This window comes from Artemia franciscana, unplaced genomic scaffold, assembly GCF_032884065.1.
Source record: "Artemia franciscana unplaced genomic scaffold, ASM3288406v1 Scaffold_1744, whole genome shotgun sequence".
NCBI classification, from domain to species: domain Eukaryota; kingdom Metazoa; phylum Arthropoda; class Branchiopoda; order Anostraca; family Artemiidae; genus Artemia; species Artemia franciscana.
Genome location: NW_027062935.1, coordinates 5,826 through 31,270, shown reverse-complemented (window position 1 = coordinate 31,270; position 25,445 = coordinate 5,826). Strand labels below are relative to the sequence as shown.

The window sequence follows — 25,445 nt, the reverse complement described above, 5'->3', positions numbered from 1 at the left end:
AGCCAAAAAGATAGAGAATGATAAGCTTGTCCAGCTTCACATAGATCTTGTGAAGTTTTCACAAAAATTTTTGGATAAAACTCCTACATCTGCTTGTGAATCGATTCCCGAATGTTTTTTTGAAATGGTGATCCAACTGAAAATGATTCTACAAGTTAATCATTACAACATCCCAGAAAGTGTTTACGAAGAGGTACGAGAACTTAATACGCATGTCGAAACTGTTAGAAAATGCTTTGTTGGTTCCAATGACTTAGAAGCTGAGAAAAAACTTCGCAAACTTGCAAGAGCAGAAGAATGGTCCTTCATGCAACCACCAGATGACTTTAGGAGCCTTAGCGTGGTCCCAACCAGGGATGATCTTTTATCTCCTCAGAAGCCTTTTCTTCGGCCTGCGATTGTTAATAGCAGTTATCGAAGTGTCGACGATTATCTTGACACTCATTTCAGACTGCTTCGAGAAGACTTTATTGCCCCTTTGAGGTCTGGAATACAACAATACAAAAAGTTTAAAACCGAAAACAAGCATCATCGCGGGCGTGTTGATGAGCTTCGCTTGTATTTCAACGTAAAATTTGTTGAGTATGACATTCTACAAGGTACGCATCTTATTCATATTAGTACTGAGCGACTTAAGAACGTTGTATGGGAAAATTCCAAGCGACTAATGCATGGTTCATTACTCTGCCTGTCCAAGGATGACTTTTCTAGTTTTATTTTAGCCACTGTTGTAAAACGTGATTCTCAGTTATTGGAGAAAGAAGGAACAATTCATATAAGAGTAGAAGATCTGAAGGATTTTAAGAAATACAATTCAGAAACCTTTGTAATGGCAGAATCTTGTGTTTACTTTGAAGTTTACCGGAACGTTTTACGAGTTCTGCAGCAGTTTAAAGCAGAAACATTACCTATGGAAGAGATTGTACTGGGAAAAGAAGCTCAGGGAAAGCTACCTCTTTATTTGGATAATCTAAAAGAAGAAGGAAAAGAAGTGGGTTATAATCTAAGTATGCTTTCAACGTCAGATGATGCACTTTTGAGAAATGTAGATATTTTGAGACTAGAGGAAGTCCTAAGTCCAGAAAAGCTAGGTTTTGATAGAAGCCAGATGCAAGCTTTGAAAGTTGCCCTAACTCAGAGACTTGCAATTATTCAAGGTCCCCCAGGAACTGGAAAGACATTTATTGGATTGAAAGTGGTTCAAGCTTTGCTTTCAAATAAGCAAATCTGGAGTGTTAACAAGGATTCAGAAGAAATACAAAATCCTATTTTGATTGTTTGCTACACAAACCATGCTCTGGACCAGTTTGTTGAAGGAATACTGCAGTTCACAAAAAAAGCAGTACGTATCGGAAGTAGATCAAAATCAGAAATAGTGAATGATCATTCACTGTATTCACTTCGAACTAAATCCAGAGAAAATAGGGTATACGTCTGCAACGATGCGTATCATCGGGAAAAAAGAAGCGAGCTTAAGGCTGTTGTAGAGGAAGTACTAGTAAAAGATCATCTGATTCATCTAGTTCGACGGAAAGTTATTCTTCATGAAAGATACTTATCAATAGCTGGCTGCCTGAGTGATGAATTTTTGGCAATTTTTGAACAGCAATCAAAGGTAAGATAAACTTTAGCTTAGCATGATTCCCGAGGAAGCATTCAGTCCTTAACCCCCTCCCCCATGTAGAAATTTTTGTTTTCCCCTGGTAGAACTTTGTGAATTTAAAATAAGATATCTACTGGCACTTTTTCAGGGAGATCAGAGGCCTAAAGTGACCGGGGGGGGGGGGGTGTAATGAATGAGGGGGAGGGGAAAAATGTAACACATGTGAAACTCTAGGCAATAATTTTTCGATTATTCCTGAGTGATCATCTAGGCTGATTCTCAGGGACATAAATCCCTGAGCGTATGTCTGTAGTCGTTATGAAGATTTTGTCATCAAATTAAATGGATTTTGTTTTATATACTGGTTTAGCTTTCAGTCGGATTCATTTGCTTAAATTTTGTCAGTAAAATTACGTTGAATAAAACAACTGAAATCAGGAGATCCTGTAAATTCAATATCTGACTTTATTACTAAAATTATTTGCTTTAACCCTTTTCTTTTAATTTTTGATTCTTAAATTCGCGGCCCCATTTATCTGATGCCATTATTGTTTTACCTCATTCAATCACAAAATTGCAGATATCTGTTAAACCTTCCTTTGAAAGAGTCGACAGAGAAACTTTTAGGGATAACTTCCGCAAGAACATCGCTTCAAATCGGATAAAGCCGTTTTCCAAGTGCTCAGTCCTTGGCTTGTTAACCTTAAGAAAAAGCGGAGCAAAATCGGGTTCTCAACCAGTTCGTGGTAACAAACTGTAAGTAAGGAGCGACCCGGCTTAATAGTAACCAAAACTCTGAAAAACGAGATTTCCATACCTATAGATACATCAAAAGAACCAGATTTTAATGCTGATTTCATCGTGTTTAGTCATACCCATCAAAAATTACGAACCTGGGAATATTTTCCTTATTATTGAAAAAAGGGGAAACACCTCCTAAAAGCTATAGAATTTTAATGAAAATCAAACCATCAGATTCAACGTATCAGAGATCCTACATTAGAGATTTTAAGCTCCTATCTGCAAAAAATTGTCTTTTGTATGTTTTTTTCTTCCCAGGGGTGATCGTATCGACCCAGTGTTCCTAAAATATCGCAAGAGGGCTCATTCGAATGAAAATTAAAAGTCCTAGTACCCGTTTAAGTAACCGAAAAATTGGAGGGGAACTAGGACCCCTCCACGGTAATTTTTCCCAAAGTCGATCAAAATTTTCAGATTGCCATTTTGTTCATCATAGTCGAAAAATCGAATAACCTTGTCTTTGAGAATGACTCACAGTCCCCGGGGGAAGGGCTGCAAGTTGTGAACTTTGTCCATTGTTTACATACAGTATTGGTTAATAGGAAATAAACCGACGTTTTCAGGGGCGATTTTTCTTGTCGGGGGTAGCGGGAGAAAGTCATGTGTGTTGATCTATCCATGGAGGAATTCTTCATGGGGGAAGGGAATTTTCCATGAAGGGTGTGCCGGATCTCCCAGCAGTATTAAAAAAATGATCAAAAATTAATAAAAAAAAATAAGTTTTTTCAACTGAAAGTAAGGAGTACCATTCAAACAAAACGAATAGAAACTGTTATGTATATGAGGGGGTTCTCCCCTGGTGAATACCTCGCTCTTTACACGGAAGTTGTTTTTAGTACTTACATAAGAGCTTTTTATTCTAATTAAACTCTTAGTGATTCAGGGGTCATTCTTAAAGAATTGGAACAAAATTCCAACTTTACCGTAAAGAGCGTCTAAGTATGTCTGAGGTTTGATTTTTTAGAATAACTGCGTGTTTTCGTATACTGTTCCAAAAAAATATACAACGCTAATTTCTACTTAGTTCATTACCGTCAACATCTAATGGCATTACGTAAGGAGTGGGGGTGAATCTAAGCCCCAGCTGAGATAGCTAATATTTTTCTTGCTTGTTCCCTATATTTTTATACGGTTTACTAGTGTTAAAAGATTTTGCTGAATTCTCAAGAAGAAACTATGAAAAATCCCCTCTTTTCTCTTATGTTGTGCAAACTGGCCCCTCCCTCTATTTAGATTCACGTGTACGTGTCTGTAATCTATATATATAAAAATAAGTTGTTTGTCTGTTGACTGACGTCATGTATGTGTGTCGACTGACGTCATTATAAGGATTGAGCTGTATGCCGTCATGAAGTTGTTTATCAACTGACGTCATGTTTGTCGACTGACGAAACTGCAGACCGGGACACCGGGACACAAATGACGCCCGGGACACTCAAAGAGAAATTACAGACTGGGACACCGGGACACAAATAACGACCGGGACACAGAGAATATAAATGACGACCGGGACATAGGGACACAACTACAATGGGGACGCCGGGGGGCACAGGGGGATATATAAATGACGACAGGGACACAGGGAATGTTCGATTAGCAAGCACCATCAACAAAGCTCAAGGGCAATCATTAGAATAATGAGGTATAGATCTGAATACAGATTGTTTTTCCCAAGGACAATTATATGTTGCATGTTCAAGAGTCGGTAAACCTGACAATCTATTTATGTGCACAGAGAATGGGACAGCCAGGAATGTTGTATATTCGCAAGTTTTGCGTAGTTAAAACATATATATATATATATCATCTATATTCACAGGTGGGACACAGGGACACAACTACAATGGCGCGTAACTAATATGGCGCGAAAAAAGCTAATAAAAGAAAAAACCTAAAAAGAAAAAACTTAAACCAATAAAAAAGGTAAAAAACTAAAAAGAAAAAAACACCGGGACACAAATGACGACCGGGACACAGGGAAAATAATTGACGGCCGGGACAAAGGGACACAACTACAACGGGGACGCCGGGGGGGGGGCACAGGGGGATATATAAATGACGACGGGGACACAGGGAATGTTCGATTAGCAATCACCGTCAACAAAGCTCTAGGGCAATCATTAAAATAATGAGGTATAGATCCGAATACGGATTGTTTTTCCCATGGACAATTATATATTGCATGTTCAAGAGTCGGTAAACCTGACAATCTATTTATATGCACAGACAATGGGACAGCGAAGAATGTTGTATATTCGCAAGTTTTACGTAGTTAAAAACATATATATATCGAAACAAATAATTGAAGAAAAAACGGGTTTAATTTTTTTATATAATAAAGCAGTGACAACAAAATAAAATAAAAACTACACTTTAACTAACAAAAAATAAAAATACTCCGAATATTTCGGCCCCACCTCCGGGAGCGTTTCTCAACGGGGGAAAAAAAACAAAAAAGGAGAAAATTACAACAATTTAAGACTATTTTTAAGACATTATAAAAAATACCACGACAACTAAACCAAACTAAAAATATAAACAATCAAATATAAAAGAAACAAGAACTCACATTTTAAAACAAACACTCCCGCACTTGACTGTAACTTTAGAAAAAAGTGCAATAATTGTTTCTATTGGCACTTTCCTCTGCCACAATCGCTGTATAAATGGGGATCTATCAAAAATGAAAAATATAAATACTAGAAAAAATAAATATATATATTTACATACATATCTATCTATATTCACAGGTGGGACACAGGGACACAACTACAATGGCGCGTAACTAATATGGCGCGTAACGACTTACGCGCGCGGGGGGTTTGGGCTGGGGGCGAAGCACCCCCACCGACTAGGTGTTGGGGTGCCCACCCCAACAGCTAGTTAGTCATAAAATAGCTTTGGGTCCTTAAGCACCACCAACCGACAATTTTTGCACAGCTTTTGTGCTAGGGAGTGAGGTCGGGTATTTGGTATTTCAGTCAAAACTGTGTAAAGTCTAAACTATCTGTTGTTCTGTCAATTTTTCTTCAACATTGTGGCGTAGGTTTCTCATTTTCCCATATTGAAGGTTCTCAGTGGCTGTCTGATTTTGGAAATGTTTGATACTTGAATGTTCATATTTAGGTTTAAAAAGAAATATTCATGATATGAATTAAAAATGAGACGCATCATAGTTTATAATGTCAGTTTTCCAGGCCTTTTTTTTTTTTTTTTTTTTTTTTTTTTTTTTTTTTACAATTTTCTATGGTTTTTCTTTTCTTTGTTTCGGAACAAGAAATTTCAGAACATTTTCATCTGTTTTGCCATGTTTACCTTAGAAAATAGATAAGCAAAATTGATCCGTTAAGTTTGACAACGCTGTTGGTCCGTAAAAACTCAAGCTAACAATCTGCTGATTCCTAAATCTGTTGACAGCTGTTGATTCCAAATCTGTTAAGAATCTGTTGACAGCTGTATCTTCAAAGGAAAGCTAAATTGTTTTCAAAACTGTTTGGCCACATATGTTTTAGCTTATTTTTGGCTGATTTTTCGCCGACGTTTTTAATATCTATTTTGGTGCCAGTTACAAAAAAAAGTCTACAATGGCAACTTCAGACATACAAGATTTTGACAAAATCTTTCAAGGATCTTGTCATGAAAAAATACTTAGAGGTGTTCCACAAAGGACGAAAGAATATTATGCTTTAGATATTGCTAAACTGTAAGCAAAATCATTACAAGCAATAAGCAAAAATCTCTAAGCTTTTTTAAAGCCAAACTTTTCGTCAATAATTAACATTAAATCATCTTAATAAAAAAATATATGTACAAGCGTTTCTTATGTAATCATATAAATAGTTTAAAATAAAAAAATGAGCACTATATCATGTTTGTCATGATAAGAGTTCGGTTTTTTTTTCCCAGAGGATCCCCCTCTAGATCTTGAAGAATACACATTTTAAGTTTTTTGTATTGAAGCATTTTTTTATTTTAATGTGAATTATTTTTTATTAAGATTGCCACACCCATACCCTGGATTTTGAAAAATCTATTTTATCCATTCCCCTAAATTGCACGTAAAAATAATCCTCGTTTCTTCAACAATGAAGGTTCGCTGTACAACGTGCCTAGTGCAAGATTCGCCAATGGTCTGAATTAGCCTTCACATCCTCACAGCAATCTTTAGAACTGATTCAGCTTTTCTGTCCGTATCAAAAATTTCAGAGCAAGGATATTTAAGGAATCGGTTTCTGGCGTTCTTCTTTGCTTCCATGACTATCCGACATTTTTTCCGCCGAATTTTAGACGGCTTGTTTAAGGAAAGGAAGTGGTTTGGTTTGACACTTGTGGAATTGCTGATTTCGCAACCCATGCTAAGATAGGAGAAACTTTGGTATCTTGATGTTGTTTCTTGTTGGTCAGCTGTTTGTAATTTGCTGTATCCCGTTCTTGGAAGTTCAGTTCAGTTCAATTTTATTTACACAACCGAAACATATTCAACAGAAATGCCAGTAAATACCCAAGATATGTCCATGCACTTACAATACCCAAGACAGTGTACTTGTCACTGGGCCGTTCATAATTGTCTAGTTCTTGGCTTTTTACTAAAATTGTCATCAATGAGCTGCTGTAGACGACAGTAGTATAAATAATTTCGGGTGGGTAAAGATAAATGTCGTATACACACGGCTTTTTTCAGCCAGATTCACCATTAATGCTGCGGTACGTATCACCCTCCACTTTACCCAACCCCCGTGCCCAGTAAAGATTGCTCAATCTCATAGTTGAACCAAGCTCTATTGTAATAGCATGGGTATTGCGCTGTTCATTTGCACATAATTTTGAATGGATTTTGACTCAATAATTTGTTTTACTAAACTTTTAATATATGTTATTTATTGAAATATTATACATGGTTCTTATTAAATTTGTTTTGTTTGTGGGGTTCGCCGATTTACATTAATAAATAGCTTTTACATCAGCTGGGGCAAATCCGCAACAAAAATCACAGGCAGCACAATAGCGCTGTCTAAATAAATATACAGGGTAAGTCAAAGTATTACCATATATTGTAAAACATTGTATTGTGACATGTTCCCCACATTTAAATAGTTAATGTATTTTAAATTTGAAGTTATTTGAAAAAATAAAGTTATAATTATTAACTTATCCACTGGGCATTGTTTGACAAAGGATATTCAGAAAACCTGAACAAATCTTGGTAACATTACGGCAGAAACTTTAAGTTAATTAAATATTTTCAGGAATGCCGATTGGAAGGGAGAATTGACCCATAGAGTTAGAAGACTGTGATTTGTTGAAGCATTATTAAAAAAAATTTAATTAATTTTTACAATAAATTAAATTGATTTGTTTGTGGGTGCGCCAATTTGTGCTAATACATAGCATTGATATTAGCAGGCCACATAAAGCCGAAACAAAAGTCATAAGCAGTGCAATAGCGCTGTCGAAGTAAAGATACAGGATAAGTCAAAGTATTACACACAGATTGTTTAACATTACATAGTGACACATTCCCCATATTTAAAACTCAAAAGTACTCGAAAAAGTCAGTTAGAATTATTAAATTATCCGTCGGGAAATTGGAATTATCCCGGGATGTCATTCGGAAGGGAAATTTGACTAATAAAATTTGAAAATTACCTTCCCCTTTGTATCTTAGTTTAAAAATGAATTCTATAAAAATCATATAAAAGTTGTTCTTGTGTAAATCAGGGTATGGGGGATATACATTTTCGGAGGGGGGTACACTGAATTTCGTTGTTTTCTCCATAATTCCCTTCACAAGCGAAGCTCGGTCTCCTAGTGATGCATGATCAAACTGGTAACAATAGAAAAAAATAATGGGTTGGTACCGCTAATACATGCATATTAGATTTCTAAATTGCGAGACAAATATATATATATATATTTGTATATATATATATATATATATATATATATATATATATATATATATATATATATATATATATATACTAGTATATATATATATATACTATACTAGCTTCGCGCCCCCCCAAGCCCCCCCGCGCGCGTAATTCGTTACGCGCCATATTAGTTACGCGCCATTGTAGTTGTGTCCCTGTGTCCCACCTGTGAATATAGATAGATTTATATATGTGTTTCAAACTACGTAAAAATTGCGAATATACAACATTCTTGGCTTTCCCATTGTCTGTCCATATACAAAGCCGTATGTACTAATAATGACGTCATATGCAAACGCTCTTTTTACAAACAAACAAACATGCATACACACAACTCGTTTTTATATAGATAGATAGATAGATAGATACAATACAAATTAACTACGTAAAACTTGTGAATATAGAACAGTCTTCGCTGTCCCATTGTCTGTGCGTATAAATAAATTGTCAGGTTTACCGACCCTCAAATATGCAACATACAATTGTACATTGGTAAAGCAATCTGTTTTAAGATCTATACCGCATTTTTCTAGTGATTGCCCTTGAGCTTTTTTGATGGTGGTTGCAAATGCTAATCGAATTGGGAATTGCAATCTTTTAAATTGAAAAAGCAGATCCGTTGGAATCATGGGAATGTGAGGAATAAGAACAGCCTCGCCCTCATAAGGCCCTGTCAAGATTGTGGCCTCTATCAGGTTTTCCATTGTTTTTTTTTTACGGCAAGTCGCGTGCCATTGCAAAGCTTTGGTGGGTTGATATTTCTTAAAAGTATTATTGGTACGCCTATTTTTAGTTGTAGCACGTGTGGTGGAAACCCTGAAGGATCTATGGAATTTAAAAATTCAGATGGATAATTAACCGCTTCATTTGGTTCCAAAACTGTGTCGACTGACTTGTAAAGGACTGCCTGGTCTCGAATCTTGGTCAAAACAATATTGTTGATTTCGTGGAAGTCTATATTTTTGGGTGCGAGAATCGCTCTTTCACTTAGCCATTTATTATTTTTATAATTTTTTAGAATATTCGGAAATACTTTTTCAATCAATTCATTTTCGGACGTCACTAAATTACAGAAATCAGCAGGTAGTTGTATACGTCCTGAAATTGAGTCTACTGGGAGCTTTCCGTTTCCCATTGCCAGCAATTGATCTGAAAATGTTTGACCAGAGTCATCGTTTTGCAATCGGACACGCATATTTGTAGTTAATTTTAATATTTTTACGTGTGCCCATAAATTAGAATTTTTCAGGCAAGCATTCATTTCGTCTGCAGGAGTTGATCTAGGTATTATAGGTAATGTTTGCCTGAAATCTCCCGCAAGCAATATTAATGTGCTGCCAAAGGGTTTCGACTTCCCTCGCAAATCTTTCAAGCATTGATCCAGAGCCTCGAGCGATTTTTTGTGTGCCATTGTGCACTCATCCCAAATAATAAGTTTGCATTGCTGCAATACTTTACCCATCCCAGATGATTTGGAAATATTGCACGTGGGAGTTTCTGCAGAATGCAAGTTCAGAGGCAATTTCAAAGCGGAATGAGCAGTTCTTCCACCAGGCAGCAATGTTGCGGCTATTCCGGACGACGCAATTGCCAACGCTATATCATTTTTTGATCGAATTGATGCCAGAATCAATTTTATCACAAACGTTTTACCAGTACCTCCTGGCGCATCCAAAAAGAAAATTTCTCCAACGTTATTATCTCCAATAAATTCAGAGCTTGGCATGCACTACGGTAAGTGTCATGTATAGTACCATTTACAGTCCTCAAATACTCAAAGGATGTCGGACCGGATACATTCACCAAAAGCAGGCGTAGAAAGAAGCATTCATGTTGATTGGGGTGAACGGTGTAGAGTCTTCCTATCGTGGTATCTTTGAAGATGGTAGGTTGGCCGTCGACTGACTTACCCTGTTTTCGACGTTCAAATACTTTATTTTTAGTATTCCACGTGTAATACGAAGGCACTTCAGTATACAGCAGTTTTTTTGCAAAAGAATCATTTTTGCAAAGCGAAAAAAAGCTGTTAATGTTGTATTCGGTGGATTCAGGACTCTTTGTTGCACGTTGGTTTCCGTGAAATAAACACGTTGACCATTCTGTAAATGTACCGCTAAGTGAACAACAGCTGGACTACGTTCATGTATCGGAAATGAAAGAATTCGCCAAACAGCTTCATTACTGCTTATGTATCTTCCAGCCTGATATTGTACGATTTCATTGAAATCTTTGATTTCGGGCTGCAACCAAAAACTGCCATGTCACTGCCTTTGTTAACGTATTTACATATGTATTTGATTGCCTTTACGGAGTTACAGTATTCAACGTTTATGTGTGCATTAAATGTTTTTGATAATAATGGGGAATATGGAACAACCCACTGGTTATCTACTTCGATGGTGGTACCGTTACGCTTCTTTATTATTGCTGTTTTACCGCCATCTTCAGTAGATCTTCTATATTGTGGGTAACCATCATTGCCAGTAATTGTGTTTGATATTAAAAGTCGAGGATATTGCTTTGTGCACCTTCCTTTGGCCATGCATGGCGAATTTTCGTTCAGTGCACCGCAAGGTCCATGTATCATATTTTTTACAATAATATCATGTAACCCCTTATCGACATTTTTATCAGGTATTTCAGCGTCACCGTCAAAGCAAAAATGACGACAACAAATTTCATGACGTCAGTCAACACAGAAACATGACGTCACCTGATCCACAGAAAGACAGACAGACAACTTATTTTTATATATATAGATATATATATATATATTTATTTTAAAAATTCACTTTATCCTGTTATCAAGAGACATTGGAGCTGGTTAAAAGAAATATTTAGAACAGCGAAAATAGTGAAAAGTCAGCATAGTGTTGTATATAGAGGTAGTCCTACATTTGTGGGCTAGTATGTGAATCCAAAACGAAAGGACTAGGATGTTATCAGCTTTTAACAAATTTCTTATTACATTTCAATTGCAAATAAGAGAATCGGAATTTCAATTAGATACTCGAACAGAAATTTAAACAATTAAATGATTCCTGTAGCGGATCACCCTCTACCAAATTTCATGACCAAACTACAACCGATTTGACCTATCTAGCTATGAACTGAAATAAGGAGCAACATTAAAACTTAAAACGAACAGAAATTATTCCGTATATGAAATGTACTGTTCCCTCCTCAACGCCCCGCTCTTTACGCTAAAGTTTGAATGTCTCTCAACACTAATTTTTAAACAGTAAAAAACTAAAAATATTCAAAATCAGCATTAAAATGCGATTCTTTTGATGTAACTATTGGTATCAAAATTCCGTTTTTAGAGTTTCGGTTACTATTGAGCCGGGTTGCTCCTTACTACAGTTCGTTAGCATGAACTGTTTGATGGTACGAATATTAATTACGTCATAGGGAATGTTATCTAAGAGTTACAGGTGTTAATTACCTAATAAGTTTCTTTTTAAAAAGCATACGAGGGCCCAGGGCTTCCTTCGTTCAGAATTACCGTGGTTGTTACGCAATAGAAAGTTTTTAAAAAGCCATCAGGAGCTTCTTTACCCCAAGATTTCTTTGGATGTTACATAATATTTTTTTATATTCTTTAAATAACCTTCAGGGGCTTCCTTAACCCAGGATTTCTTTCCGTGTTACATAATACAGTGTTTAAAAAACTTACGAGGGCTTCCATACTACAGGTTACTGTGGTTGTTACGTAATGATGGGTGGCACACGCGGGATATGAAGTAATCTATATATATACTAGCTGTTGGGGTGGCGCTTCAGGCCACCCCAACACCTAGTTGGTGGGGGCGCTTTGCGCCCCCCCAAGCCCCCCGCGCACGTAAGTCGTTACGCGCCATATTAGTTACTCGCCATTGTAGTTGTGTCCCTGTGTACCACCTATGAATATAGATAGATTTATATATGTTTCAAACTACGTAAAACTTGCGAATATACAACATTCTTGGCTTTCCCATGGTCTGTGCATATACAAAGCCTTATGTACTAATAATGACGTCATATGCAAACGCTCTTTTTACAAACAAACAAACATGCATACACACAACTCGTTTTTATATAGATAGATAGATACAATACAAATTAACTGCGTAAAACTTGCGAATATACAACATTCTTCGCTGTCCAATTGTCGCTGCATATAAATAGATTGTCAGGTTTACCGACCCTCGAACATGCAACGTACAATTGTCCATCTGAAAAACAATCAGTATTAAGATCTATACCACATTTTTCTAATGATTGACCTTGAGCTTTGTTAATGGTGATTGCAAATGCTAATCGAATCGGGAATTGCAATCTTTTAAATTGAAAAGGCAGATCCGTTGGAATCATGGGAATGCGAGGAATAAGAACAGCCTCACCCTCAAAAGGCTCTGTCAAGATTGTGGCCTCTATTAGGTTTTCCATTGTTTTTTTTACGGCAAGTCGCGTGCCATTGCAAAGCTTTGGTGGGTTGATGTTTCTTAAAAGTATTATTGGTACGCCTATTTTTAGTTGTAGCACGTGTGGTGGAAACCCTGAAAGATCCACGGAATTTAAAAATTCAGATGGATAATTAACCGCTTCATTTGGTTCCAAAACTGTGTCGACTGACTTGTAAAGGACTGCCTGGTCTCGAATCTTGGTCAAAACAATATTGTTGATTTCGTGGACGTCTATATTTTTGGGTGCAAGAATCGCTCTTTCACTTAGCCATTTATTATTTTTATAATTGTTTAGAATATTCGGAAATACTTTTTCAATCAATTCATTTTTGGACGTCACTAAATTACAGAAATCAGCAGGTAGTTGTATACGTCCTGAAATTGAGTCTACTGGGAGCTTTCCGTTTCCAATTGCCAGCAATTGATCTGAAAATGTTTGACCAGAGTCATCTTTTTGCAATCGGACACGCATATTTGTAGTTAATTTTAATGTTTTTACGTGTGTCCATAAATTAGAATTTTTCAGGCAAGCATTCATTTCGTCTGCAGGGGTTGATCTAGGTATTATAGGTAATGTTTGCCTGAAATCTCCCGCAAGCAATATTAATGTGCTGCCAAAGGGTTTCGACTTCCCTCGCAAATCTTTCAAGCATTGATCCAGAGCCTCGAGCGATTTTTTGTGTGCCATTGTGCACTCATCCCAAATAATAAGTTTGCATTGCTGCAATACTTTACCCATCCCAGATGATTTGGAAATATTGCACGTGGGAGTTTCTGTAGAATGCAAATTCAGAGGCAATTTCAAAGCGGAATGAGCAGTTCTTCCACCAGGCAGCAATGTTGCGGCTATTCAGGACGACGCAATTGCCAACGCTATATCATTTTTTGATCGAATTGATGCCAGAATCAGTTTTATCACAAACGTTTTACCAGTACCTCCTGGCACATCCAAAAAGAAAATTTCTCCAACGTTGTTATCGACACAATGCATTATCGTATCATAAATGTCTTTTTGTTCCGACGTTAACTTGGAAATGTTATTTGGTACATACGACAATAGACCATTCGTACTGTAACTTTGTTCACGATCCAATTCTACACATGTCGAAACAGCAGCGATACGGTTAGGTGAAGGCATTCCCAAATCCTGAAGAGGTTTGTGTGCCATACGTACGCACAAATCTTCTATAATAACTAAAGTGTAGTTATAAATTTCTGATGTAAAATCAAAAGTCATATCTGACGTCTCTAATTGTTTTCGATGGAGTATATTTTCAGACATTTTTGACTTATATTTTTCCCATAACTCTGTAGGAGCTGATGGAGAGCAAGTTGTTAAAATGATGCCAAACAATGCACGAATTTGACTTGGAGTTGACGTTTCGCACGCGTAATTGATGCAGTTATCCCAGTGTTGGTCATTCTCCAATAAATTCAGAGCTTGGCATGCACTACGGTAAGTGTCATGTATAGTACCGTTTACAGTTCTCAAATACTCAAAGGATGTCGGACCGGGTACATTCACCAAAAGCAGGCGTAGAAAGAAGCATTCATGTTGATTGGGGTGAACGGTGTAGAGTCTTCCTATCGTGGTATCTTTGAAGATGGTAGGTTGGCCGTCGACTGACTTACCCTGTTTTCGACGTTCAAATACTTTATTTTTAGTATTCCACGTGTAATACGAAGGCACTTCAGTATACAGCGGTTTTTTTGCAAAAGAATCATTTTTGCAAAGCAAAAAGAAACCGGTTAACTTTGTATCTGGTGGATTCAGGGCTCTTTGTTGCACGTTGGTTTCCGAAAAATAAACACGTTGACCATTCTGTAAATGAACCGCTAAGTGAACAACAGCTGGACTACGTTCATGTATCAGAAATGAAAGAATTCGCCAAACAGCTTCATTACTGCTTATGTATCTTCCAGCCTGATATTGCACGATTTCGTCGATATCTTTGATTTCGGGCTGCAAGCCAAAAACTGCCATGTCACTGCCTTTGTTGACGTATTTACATATGTATTTGATTGCCTTTACGGAGTTACAGTATTCAACGTTTATGTGTGCATTAAATGTTTTTGATAATATTGGGGAATATGGAACAACCCACTGGTTATCTACTTCGATGGTGGTACCGTTATGCTTCTTTATTATTGCTGTTTTACCGCCATCTTCAGTAGATCTTCTTCTATATTGTGGGTAACCATCATTGCCAGTAATTGTGTTGGATACTAAAAGTCGAGGATATTGCTTTGTGCACCTTCCTTTGGCCATGCATGGTGAATTTTCGTTCAGTGCACCGCAAGGTCCATGTATCATATCTTTTACAATAATATCATGTAACCCCTTATCGACATTTTCATTAGGTATTTCAGCGGAAATCACATCATCAATTTCGTTCGAAGTAATTTTTTTATGTAGCCAGATTAGTACATGTGCCTGTGGCAAACCTCGTTTTGGCCATTCCACTGAGTACATCCAGCATCGCACTGACCCAAACACTTCAAAATTTACTATGTAGTTTATCAGTGATTTCAACTTTTGCCGGAAGACACGGGCCGTAATATCATGTCTATGAACCGCCGATTGTCCTTGAAATAAAAGCTGCAGTATCTCGTCCCAAGATTGATTACATGTAAATGTAATAAATAAATCTGGACGACCATAGAGACGAACATATGCAATAGCATCTTGAGCATATTCATGCATATGACGGGGACTGCCAGCATTTGACGAAGGTAAAATTGTTAATCTTCCAACGTTTGTGGTATTACGGACATTTATAACTGCATCTCGCAAATGAATGTATTGTTCAGAGCGGAGCTTGGTCTGATTCAGGCGGATATATAGCAAACGTTCTGATTCAATTTTAGCATACATATCAACGACGAATTGGTGAAACAATTGACGGCATTTTAAAATATAATTTTCTTCATCCTGCCGAATCATTAGTCTATAGGAATAATAATGCATTGCACTGCATTTCTTATTCATTTCTTTGTTAGTGGCTGGATTCATCAATTTAATATTAAAGTGATAGCCGTCGGCTCCATCCCAAAAAATGATAGGATATTGTAGGGCATCGTAGCATCGATGAGTTTCAGCAATTCTTAACAACTGAGCGTTTCTCTTATGAAGAATAATATCTCGAGGTAAAAACTGATCACCGACCATAACGATTGCCACTTCGTCGATAGTTGGAGCATTGTATCTCCGCACATGTTGGCCAGGAGGCGTTTTGTTAGCGGAAATAACAATTTTATGCGTATCAGTAGGCATCAAATCGATGGCTGTTTTGGACAGACGCACTAAATTATTATTTTCGTGGAAAAGATGTTGCAATTGGGAAACGATTGTCCTTTCAACGTTGGGAAAAATTTCGCACCGTGCATTCAATTCAGAATTTCTATCACTGATGAAGTACAATTGTAAAAATTTATGATTCTCGCCTGAGAATGGCAGAAGGGACCCTGCTTTATGATAAATTTGCCCTTTTACTTTGAAAGTAGGCATAAATTTATCTGGATTTTCGATTTGGGCACCAAACGACGTCATTTGGAAACATGAGTTATATTTTCTGATCTGTGATATAAAACGCTTAGATTCTGACGTAGTTCCAGTAAGCAAAGTTTTCAATGGCTCTGGTGGTGCAGCCAATAGAGGAAGTTTAACTTTTCCTGAGGCGCAACACATTCCCATTGTTTCACCATTGAATTTCAAGGCCTTGCAATAGGGACAAATTTTAGACATAGTCCCGATTTGAACACATCTACTCAAGCTATAATCATCGACTGGGCTGTACCTGAATGCCAGGCGATAACTTTCAGGTTGCTCTGATTCCTCGGCACGCTTTCTTTTCTTACTTTCTCTATCAGCAGCAAGCCTGATTTCTTGCTGTTCTTGTGATTCCTCGGCACGCCTTCTTTTTTCACTTTCTCTTTTAGCAGCAAGTCTAGTTTCATGTTGCTCTGGTAGTTCCTCGGCATGCCTTCTTTTTTCACTTTCTCTTTTAGCAGCAAGTCTGGTTTCATGTTGCTCTGGTAGTTCTTCGGCACGCCTTCTTTTTTCACTTTCTCTTTTAGCAGCAAGTCTGGTTTCGCGTTGCTCCGGTAGTTCCTCTGCACGCTTTCTGTTCTTTCTTTCTCTATCAGCCTCAAGCCTGTTTCCTTGCTTCCCGCTTGCTAGAACGATTAAGCTATTTATTACGTGTTTTCTATGACTGCAATAATTGAAAAGACTTTGAAAGACGAAATTGAAAAATAACATAAATAATTGAAAAGACTTTTGAAAGCTACAGAAGTGTATTATAAACCCAGACAAAGCGATTCTTCACTTCTTAACGATATGATTCTAGCATTTCTTTTTTTTGGGGGGAGGGGTCCTTCTTAGAGAATTTCTAAAGATGTTTTCTTAGAGAATGATGCGTAGGAAACGTAGGAGAATACTCGTTTTTAGACAAGGAGTAACTATGAGAGGGGGAAGTGGGGCAATGGTATTATTTATTGAAAATTATATTTAAATGTTTTTAAATTTAAAGAAGATTTTATATTAAGAGGTGGCAAGGCAAGGAAGGCTAAAGTTTTAAAATAAAACTCTGATGTTGAGGCTTTTAACATTTTACAACAATTTTGTTTCGGCATAGGGCTTTAGGGTTTCAACTATACATTTCTTATCTCAAACCCACAGACCCCTGAAAGATGACAAATTAGCAGCAATTGGGGATTGGACGAAGTTCTCTAAAGTAGATTTCAATTGTTTAAATGGTCAATATCGAGTAACACTTAGAGAATAGATATTTTTGAGTGGGCTAATGAACATTTAAAGATTGGTGTTACTGTTTTACAATATGAAACATAATTTTAGGAGGGTGAGCGCAGTAATAAAAGGGGGGTAATATATCCAGTGAAGGATCCGTCAATTGAATCAGTGAAGCACTGGGTATGGCTTCTTTGCATGCCTGCTACAGAAGCTGATTCAATTGGACATTTTCATCCAATTAAAGATATTAGTCAGGTTCCGGGTGAGGGTAAAAGGGGTGTGGAGTATGCTTTTATTGTCCAACAGGTCAGTCTAGATTTATACCGAATTAAAGCTAAAGCATCATATGAGAAATTATAAGCGTCATGGTTACCAATCTTCGAAAACGGTTAGCGGTGACAAGGCAATCTTGCGTTTCAAGAACTTTTGAAATTTATTCGTGCAGAGTGGCAAAGTCACCTTAGACTGCGAAGCCAAACTTACAGATGCGTATGATTCATCAAATTTAAATCGTGTCATAGAACATGAAGCCATTGCAGTCTCTTGCGCTCTTGTCCAAAGAGATTCGATGAATAACATGCAACTGGTAGAGGTACTTCAGACATTGGATGGGGAAGATTGTATGGATGCAGCCATGACAGCATTTATAAAAAAACAAATAAGTCAATCTCACGGTTGTGCAACGTAAATTATTCAACGACTCTTATCACCAGAGGATGAGTGAGCAATTAAAAATAAAGATATGTGTTAGGTTTATAAGAAGAATTCGGTTGAGGCTAGTGGGTGAGGGATGCTAGTTTGCGATCTTGACCATTTAAGCAATCCAATTTTATTGTGGGGTGGGTAGCAACTTTCGCCGAATGGCTCATAAATAGTGTAATTTAAATATTAGACAACATTGCTTTCTACATGTATATATACACAATTCCAACTATGACTTGAAATTCATTCTACCATTGCTGACACGTTTGCACAAAGGTGAAGTTGTAAATAAGGCATTGTTCTGTTTCTTATAATATCATACCCAAATCATCCGAGAAGCTGCTAGTCTTAGATCTCCCTCGGAATACAATAGATAATGGTAGTACGTGCTTGAATGAAATCTGTTTTTTAGATTTCTATTGTTTTTTCCCCAAATCCCCAAGTCAATTGATTCAAGTACAGAAAAGCTACAATTTTACTAGCTTCCCCCTCCTTAAACAGCGCTTTCAGATGATGAAATGTATGATTTATTAACATATAAGGGTATATGCCCCAATGATTACTAGAACTCCACCTCGATGCTAACCGAGGAGAAATTACCGTCCATCGAATCGTTTTATGATTCACTTCACGATTGTCAATGCACCACTGCCAACTATGAGTTTGCTAAAACGTTCGGGCAAAGGCAGGGAGTAAAAATTGGGAGGATTATTGCAAAATGTACTTGGCAAATGATATATTGACGCTATTGGATATTTTGTGTAAGAACGCGTATAAGATCTATCAGGAATTCGGGTTGGAGGCTATTATTTTTCATCTCCTCATCTGGTGATGGGTTTCATTCTAAAAATCAGTAAATGAGAAATAGGTGTGATCACCGATGTGGATCAGCTTGTACTTTTAGAGAGCTCAATGAGGGGAGGATATCTTTTCCACTGGATCCTGTCTTGGACACTGATCCAACTGTACAACACACCAGTGAAAAGTCGAATGCAGTTTTTCTGTATATGAAATCAATCTGGATATATTTTGTGGTGTAATCCCTTTGGAATTTCATGACTCGATAAAGAATTTGTTTTATCCATGTGTAAACAGACCGGTGACTAAGGCCTTTTTGATCTCACATTAATTTATTTGGTAGAGGCTGTAAACGCTGAGAAGAAAAGGTAAAGGTTGAAAAAGAAACCTTTTTCACCGACTTTAAATTCTTTAAAACCGATTCTTGAAAGCCGATTTTAAATTCTTCGGTAAAATGTGCAAGAGTCTGTGCAATAGGAGTCGATGTGAAGTTGTAAACAACACAAGGGAATTTGCTCTAATCATTGCCGACCCCAGCTTCACATTATTCACTATTATAGACTCCAATATGGTCCTTTTGCATAGGAAAAAAGAACGGTCATTTTAAATAAAAATATTGCTGATGCTTGTGCAATTATAGAGATCTCCAAGAAACTCATGTTGTCATACTTTTACAATGTGTGTAGGTTTCAATAGATGAGGGAGGTGGAAGTTCAATTGTATTATGGAGACACTGATTCATTCCCGTCAAATGTTAAAACGGATACTTTATTAGATGCATCGGAAAATGGTGAGGACGTTTGCTCTCAAATGGACTTTACCAATTGGCACGAGTTGATTTATCTTGAGCTAGTGATGCGTCAGGCCCCAAATCAACTATTAATGCTAAAATCCAAGACGGGAAGTGACTTGATATCCCATGGTGTGCTTGCAAATCCAAAGTTGTACTATGTACAAACACACAGTGGGGATACAAAACAAGTCTGCAAGGGGGTGCCTACACACTATGTTAAAGATAATTCTGATATGAGCGTTTATCGGAACTCTGTGGAAAGTAGTTTAGTTTCAAAAGCGAAAGTAATGGCGATTCATTCTGTAAAATAAAAAACCACACAGTTAGAGTAGAAAAAATGCCACTTCAGCACAATCGGACAACGGGTTTGCACGCGAAACTCGTGTGAGGGTACTACCCCATGGGCACTACCTCACTTCAGATTGAGATGATTATGTACAATATAGACAACATCTCAGTCTGGAGAAACTCCTTTAAATTCATCAGTATTAAGTGGGAGGTAGGATTTTTTTTAGTATTATGTTCCCTGTGTACCAAAGGCAGAGTTGTTGTTGCAGTAATATTTTTGATCTATTTTTAAGGGTTTTTTTTTTGCTCCCCGCGGCCAGTCTGGGAGAGGCGAGCATCCGGCCTTTGGTCGTCCGCCGCCAGCGGTCACCGCGCCCTTGCGGGGTAGGACCTTTTTCTTACTGAAAGTTTGAAACTGTAATATTCTTTGATTAAAAAATGTAGTATGTTTATTTTAAAAATAAAAATATGTTTTTTCAAGTTATATTTTACGTGTTCATTAAAAATGTTGTGTATTTATCATAACATAAAAGTTTTTTTATGTCATATTTTTTGTGTTGATTAAAACTATCGTGTATTTATTGTAAAAATAGAAGAAGACAAGTATTATTCTAAATTTTTATTGTTCTTGAACATCATAGTAAGAGGACTGATAGAGAAATTATTATTATATCATTAGACACAACTACTGTTTATAGTTAGTTGTATTACAGGTTTTGAAGACAATGACTAAAATGTGTATCTATTTAAAACACAATTCAGATCGTTTCCTTGTGGTCCGTCAGTGTCGGGCAAAACAACAGTTAACAAAAATATTTAAAGTCTTAATAAAATGTTTGTGGAAAACTCGAAAAAAATCACTATTGCTGTAGTGTTTGGCAAGAGCCCTATGACAAAATAAGGCTATTGCACCAGAAACAAAATTCATACTGGGACTTGACGTATTCAACATTATTGAACCAAACTCTTGGTTCTTTATTGATTTTTTAGCCGAATCCGTTGAACAAAGGTCTTGGGAAGTGCTACAATTGTTTTCTGTCCGCTCACATCATGAACAGATTTCCCTAACCATAGTTCTATCTTTATCTCTTTCATAAGAGCAAATGTATGAGAACACTTGCTTTGAATTGTACTTACCATATCATTTACAGGGTTGTTCGAAATTCAAGTTTTCTAATAACTTTCAATAAACAAATATATATGCTCCAAACTTTCTACTTTCACTATACAGTCAGGCAACAAACAAACCATATGATTACATTCTGTTGGATCTTACTCAGAATACACATGCCTAGTGGCGTGTAGTCATAGATTTTTTTTACAGCTAAATTACGGTATATCTTCCAATGATCAGTAAAAACGGTCATTAGTTGCCATCATGACACTGAAGAAACTAGATGAGAAAATATATTTATTTTTCGTTCTAAGCAGTTCAAAATCGGCACTCAAAAATGGTATTGACAAAGATTTCTTTAATCTCATATCTGAACTTTGTTTAAATTTAACCGAGGACAATTTTCAATTTCCAGAAGTAGATAAGCAACAGACAAAAAACATGGTTCCACTGTGCGCTCCGTGGATCTCAAAAAGAAAGGAAAAGGTTTTAAAAGGAGACGTCTTCTTCAAGTGGGTGTTAGCTTTTTTACACTTTTACTGTCAAAAAGTGTTAAACCCTACAAATTGACGCCAATAGAACTCGCCCTTTCACCAATGGAACACTTTAAAGGACAATTTCAGTAACTTCATTAATGATGAGAATATTGCCGATCGTAAAAATCAACTTTAGCTTCAAGATGCACTTCGACGAGTGTACAAACATAAACCCTATCTTGTGAGACCGGTCAATGTAAGTGTCATTGATAAAAATGAAACTTCTGTTCAGATTCGGGAGCAATACAACCAAAGGAGGAAGATTCAATATTGTCTAGTGTTGGAGACCTACTGCCACACTCATATCGTATTTAGAGTAAAAGACTCGACTCTTCATGGAAAGTGAACACCTTCAAGTTTATAGTAAGGGAAAACGAATTATAATTCAAGGGAAAAGTTATAATCTGCTTGATTTAATATATGATATGATTAGAAATCGTTAAGGACTTTTGTCTTTTGACAATCATCTATGCAACTTTTAAGTTCATTAAACTTCCCGAAGAATCTTATTGCTAATAAACGAATTCTAAAGAAATTAAAGGAGCATAGTACTATAACATTAACAGAAGAAGAAGATTTGAAATCAAATTTGGAAAATACTGCGACATCTACTGCTAATACTAGTATTTGAAACAATGATTTGATGACACCAGTGATAGTGAGACAAAATAGAAGACGTATTGATATCAACTCAGCATTATCACCACCCGCTAGTATGCACAAGGGTAGCGGACACTACACTAAATATCTGCGTTCAAAATGGCTACAGTTTCAAAACGTGTTTATGAAAATCCTGGTGAAGTAGGAAGTTTATGCTCCCACACCACACTCTATAAAGCTACTGAACTTCAATAAGCGTTAGTGAGAGAGTATCTACAAAATAAAACAAATTAAATTCTTAATCGAAATAATAGGGTTCGTGGCAATCATTATCGAAAAACTAAGGCGTTTTTCCCACTGCATATAATGCAATCAGATCTTTTTACTCTAGATGAGATTCAAAGGCGTCACAATGCACTCTACAGATATGTTCTACTTGCAATCAATGTCCTTAGTCGTTTAGTCATATACAATTCCATTGCGGACAAAGAGAGGTGTTGAATTTGCTAAAGGATGTAGAAAGTATTCTTGACCAAGACTGTTATCGAAAAACTCAAACGGATCTATGTAGTGAATTTGTTAATCCACATATAAAGAAGGTATTATTAAAATATAACACAATGCCCTGTCATAGTCATAGTCCCATAAAGGCTCCCGAACGATTGATAGGAATTATTCGACATTTAATTTTAAGATATTGTACATTGAATAATACTGTTGCTTTTATTTATGATTTAGATAAAATCATGCAAATTTATAATCAACGTCCTAATCGATCTCTTTCTAACGGTATCCCCAGGACGTTCATCGACGATATCATGCTATACTCTGCACTTTTCTTAAACAATATCCCAGTGAAAAGGCCATGAAGAAAAAATTCAATGTTGGTGATACAGTTTGAATTAATAGAACTACTAATATTTTTGAAAAGGGGAATTATTTAATGTTTACTGCACGTTTTAAAGTGTCAAAAATCCTACATATTAAACCCATAATATATCTCTACGAGATACCAAAGAAGAATAGATTTTTTGCAGTTTTTATGACTATAAACTTCAAAAAGTTGAAACTAATTGTAAAATCTATCAAATTGAAAGATATTAAAGAGTTTACATACATGGCAAGATGTAGTTGCTTTTGTTTTCTAAGATATAACTCTGATTTTTATTCTTGGGTAGCAGTTGAAGACATGTAATGCCCAATGGTGTCTATGTGACATTCACGTCCAATTTCTCGGATCTGCTCTGCAATGATTTGAATAAAACAAGTGATATTTAGACAAAACTCTCTCATCAAATTTAATGGCGAGTATGAAGTTGCTCTTGTCGATTGTATTCTCAAAAACACATGATATCCCGAGAAAAGATCTACATATGACATAAAAGTTAGACCACATGATTTGCAATTCACTAGCGAACAGTGGATCGGAATTGTGAATTTGGGTGAATATCCCTTCATCCGATTACCATACAAAGAATTGAGCAGTATGAATGATTTTTAATGTGCTATCAATAAAAGAATCTCCGCTCGTAAAAATGGCGTCTTTCAATTCAACTATTCATTGGAACAGGATAAAATCTACATCAGTTCTCCCATTGATACTGAGATGGTTATTCTCAACGATATTGAGAGATGTTCTTCGTTTTAAACAGAACAAAATCAAGGGTAAAAGTGTTGGTACCCTCATCCGGATGAGATGTTCTTGGTTACTCTGAGAGATATGAGATTCTTTGGTTTCAAACAGAATATAATCAATGGTAGAAGTGCTGGAAGCACCAGTGGCATGGATCATGTCATTGTCTGCCGATCTACCTGGCTTCTCCGCGGACATTTGTATAATTCTTTACGCTTCATTTGTTGAAACATGGAGAGTTGGAAATAACAATGTTCCTCTCTTTATGTGTTCTTGAACGAAAAGCAGTCAAAATCACATTCATTATTACAATATAAATCATCTTCATTATATCCCATTAAACACTTCATGTTTGCAACTCTGTCAGTTAACATCAAGAACTGAACTAGGTGATCCTTTAGTAATAACAAAAGGTTTAGCCGTGATTCCATGTCATTTCCGGCCTATTGAATTACAAGATGTCCAATAGAAAAATTGCAATTGTCCGTATATTGATTGTTGTGTTCCTACTCTTGGTCCAAGACCAATGTGTCAATGGTCAAGACAAATGAGTATTGTGCCAAAGCTTAATTCTATGTGTCGCTATGATGTCATTGTTTTGTAACTATTTCTGAAGCCATGATGACTAGCTGAAAAAAATTCGGCCACGGCAGATTGATCAGGATTTTTACTCCTTTAATTATTGCTGTTTTGTGGCCCGAAATGGCAGAAATCAGTATTTTACTTTCAGAATGTTGAGCCAGGTTCAACTAAACAGTAATTAAGTTTCGGGATTGGGTGGAATTCATCGAATTTGAACTTGGTAAAAATTAACCCTAAAAAAAGAAAAGAAAGAATAATCTATGCTGAGTATCATAAACCTCATAATAATTCAACGTGATGATAAACCTGCATAATTCAAGCATCAACAGAAACAGATCAGTTTTTTTTTGTACATATTTACCTTTACGGTGCTATAGAGTATCTTTACAGTACTTTCATAGTACTAAATAACATCTTTATGGTATCAAAGGGCTTATTTTCGGGTTTTTACTATCATTTTCACTTGATTTGTGAAAATCGGCTTCAACTTTCCCCCTCCCCCAGGATCTTGGCAAAGTACGCCACTGTTCTACGCTAGACCTGTTTGCAAATATGGTTCTCATGGTCCCCTTCTTGGGCTTTGGAGACAGTAAGCATGAATGGTATTGAAAATTCTGATTATGCTATAATTAATAAATGTTTATTTTATATAACGAATACATAATAATAATAAATATTTCTAGGTAACAGGCAAGAGTTTGGTTGCAAGATGGCTAGGACTTTCCCGCTTGGACTTGGACTTGGACTTATTCTCTGTAATACGCTTTTTTTTGGCTAATTTTTCCTTGGTAAAGACTCCGCTGGCTCCAAAGATAGAAAAAGTACCAGATGATGAGGAAGAAGAATTCGACAGGGAAGAAATCG

The 25,445-nt window shown here is 36.5% G+C and overlaps 1 protein-coding gene across 1 annotated transcript; it reads left to right on the top strand.

The window, feature by feature from the left end:
* LOC136042682 (NFX1-type zinc finger-containing protein 1-like) lies at positions 1–25,445 on the top strand (the record flags this gene model as incomplete). The annotated part of the gene is made up of 2 exons (XM_065727642.1): positions 1–1,615; positions 25,265–25,445. Coding segments are annotated over exons 1-2 (1,672 nt in total), but the record flags the coding sequence as incomplete, so codon positions are not given.